The 1,476-nt window shown below is 61.0% G+C and overlaps 1 protein-coding gene across 1 annotated transcript in view; it reads right to left on the bottom strand.

Moving 5' to 3' along the window:
* Positions 1–1,476, bottom strand: part of TMEM161A (transmembrane protein 161A) — a 33,926-nt gene that overhangs the window by 1,472 nt on the left and 30,978 nt on the right. Inside the window, exons 3-6 of the mRNA XM_009995084.1 lie at positions 1,019–1,177; positions 417–568; positions 285–345; positions 7–145 (exon numbers count right to left, since the gene is read on the bottom strand). Coding sequence (XP_009993386.1) covers positions 7–145; positions 285–345; positions 417–568; positions 1,019–1,177 — 511 coding nt within the window. The remainder of the gene's footprint in view (positions 1–6; positions 146–284; positions 346–416; positions 569–1,018; positions 1,178–1,476) is intronic.

Here is a 1,476-nt window from a genome sequence, read left to right as displayed (position 1 = left end):
CGGGACGAGGGGCTTGTCAGCTGCCATCTGGAGGGCGTCCAGGTGGGTCTGGGCCAGGCGCAGCCCCGGGAAGGTCAGGCAGGCACCCAGGAAGGAGCACAGGGCCACCAGCCCCAGCTTGAAGGCCAGCTTGGCAAGGGGCAACCTGTGGAGAGAGCAGACAGCATGGGGGGGGGGACGGGTTGGCCCCATCCCCACTGAGCCCCTGGAGGGGTCCCCACCCCAAAATTCGAAAACACCTCCCAAAACCCCCCACTTTCCTCCCAGCCCCCTTGTCAACTCACATCCACTCCCAGCCCCGCTGCTTCAGGATGCTCTCCAGGTTGTTGCTGACACTGGCCAGCCCTGCAGGGAGTGACCCCCCCATCAGTGGGGTGCCCCCAGGGACCACCTCTCCCCATCCCCCCGTCACCCACCGGGCTCGAGGCCGAACTCCAGGTAGTCCTCACGGATGACCAGGGCCACCATGGCCAGGAGGAGGAAGAAGAAGGCGAAGGTGAGGCAGACAGAGCGTTCCCCCCCCTCCTCTGAGGAGAAGTAATGGCGCATCACCGTGAAGAAGACCTTGCTGGTGGTGAGGAGCAGCTGTCAAGGAAACTGGGGGGGCTTCAGGATCGTCCCCCCAGCACCATTGGGACCCCTCCTGCTCATTAGCACACTGTAAAGCATCCACATCATCAGGCCACCTCTCCACCTCCTGGGGAGGGCTCTCACTGGGCACCTTCACAGCTCGGCAGCTTTAGAAATCCATACACTTCAGTTTTATTCCTCCAATGTTTTTTTTTAACAGGGTAAAAAACAAGGATGGTGGGTTCCCTCTCCCAGGCCCAGGGGAGGAAATGACACCCTGAAAGTTGGCAGGAGGATACATGGAGAAGAAGACAGTCAGCAGGCACCAGAGCACCCCAATGTTCATCTCCTTCTGGGTTTTTTTAACAGGGTAAAAACCAAGGATGGTGGGTTCCCTCTCCCAGGCCCAGGGGAGGAAATGACACCCTGAAAGTTGGCAGGAGGATACATGGAGAAGAAGACAGTCAGCAGGCACCAGAGCACCCCAATGTTCATCTCCTTCTGGGGGTCCAGCAGGCAGTAGTAGCCCTCGGTGAAGACGTACACGGCGGTGGAGTAGAGGGCAAAATCCACGAACCACTGGTACTCCAGGAAATAACGCAGCACTGGGGTGAGAGGGACACAGCACTGGTGTGGGGTGCTGGGCAATGCTGGGTGCTGGGCAGTGCTGGGTGCTGGGCAGTGCTGGGTGCTGGGCAATGCTGGGTGCTGGGCAGTGCTGGGTGCTGGGCAATGCTGGGTGCTGGGCAGTGCTGGGTGCTGGGCAGTGCTGGGTGCTGGGCAGTGCTGGGTGCTGGGCAGTGCTGGGTGCTGGGCAGTGCTGGGTGCTGGGCAATGCTGGGTGCTGGGCAATGCTGGGTGCTGGGCAATGCTGGGTGCTGGGGCATGGTGGGCGCTCGGCAATGG

Source organism: Chaetura pelagica, unplaced genomic scaffold (genome assembly GCF_000747805.2).
Source record: "Chaetura pelagica isolate M959 unplaced genomic scaffold, ChaPel_1.0 scaffold463, whole genome shotgun sequence".
Classification (NCBI taxonomy): domain Eukaryota; kingdom Metazoa; phylum Chordata; class Aves; order Apodiformes; family Apodidae; genus Chaetura; species Chaetura pelagica.
Note: the sequence above shows the minus strand (reverse complement) of the source record. Positions and strands in the feature narration are given on the sequence as shown.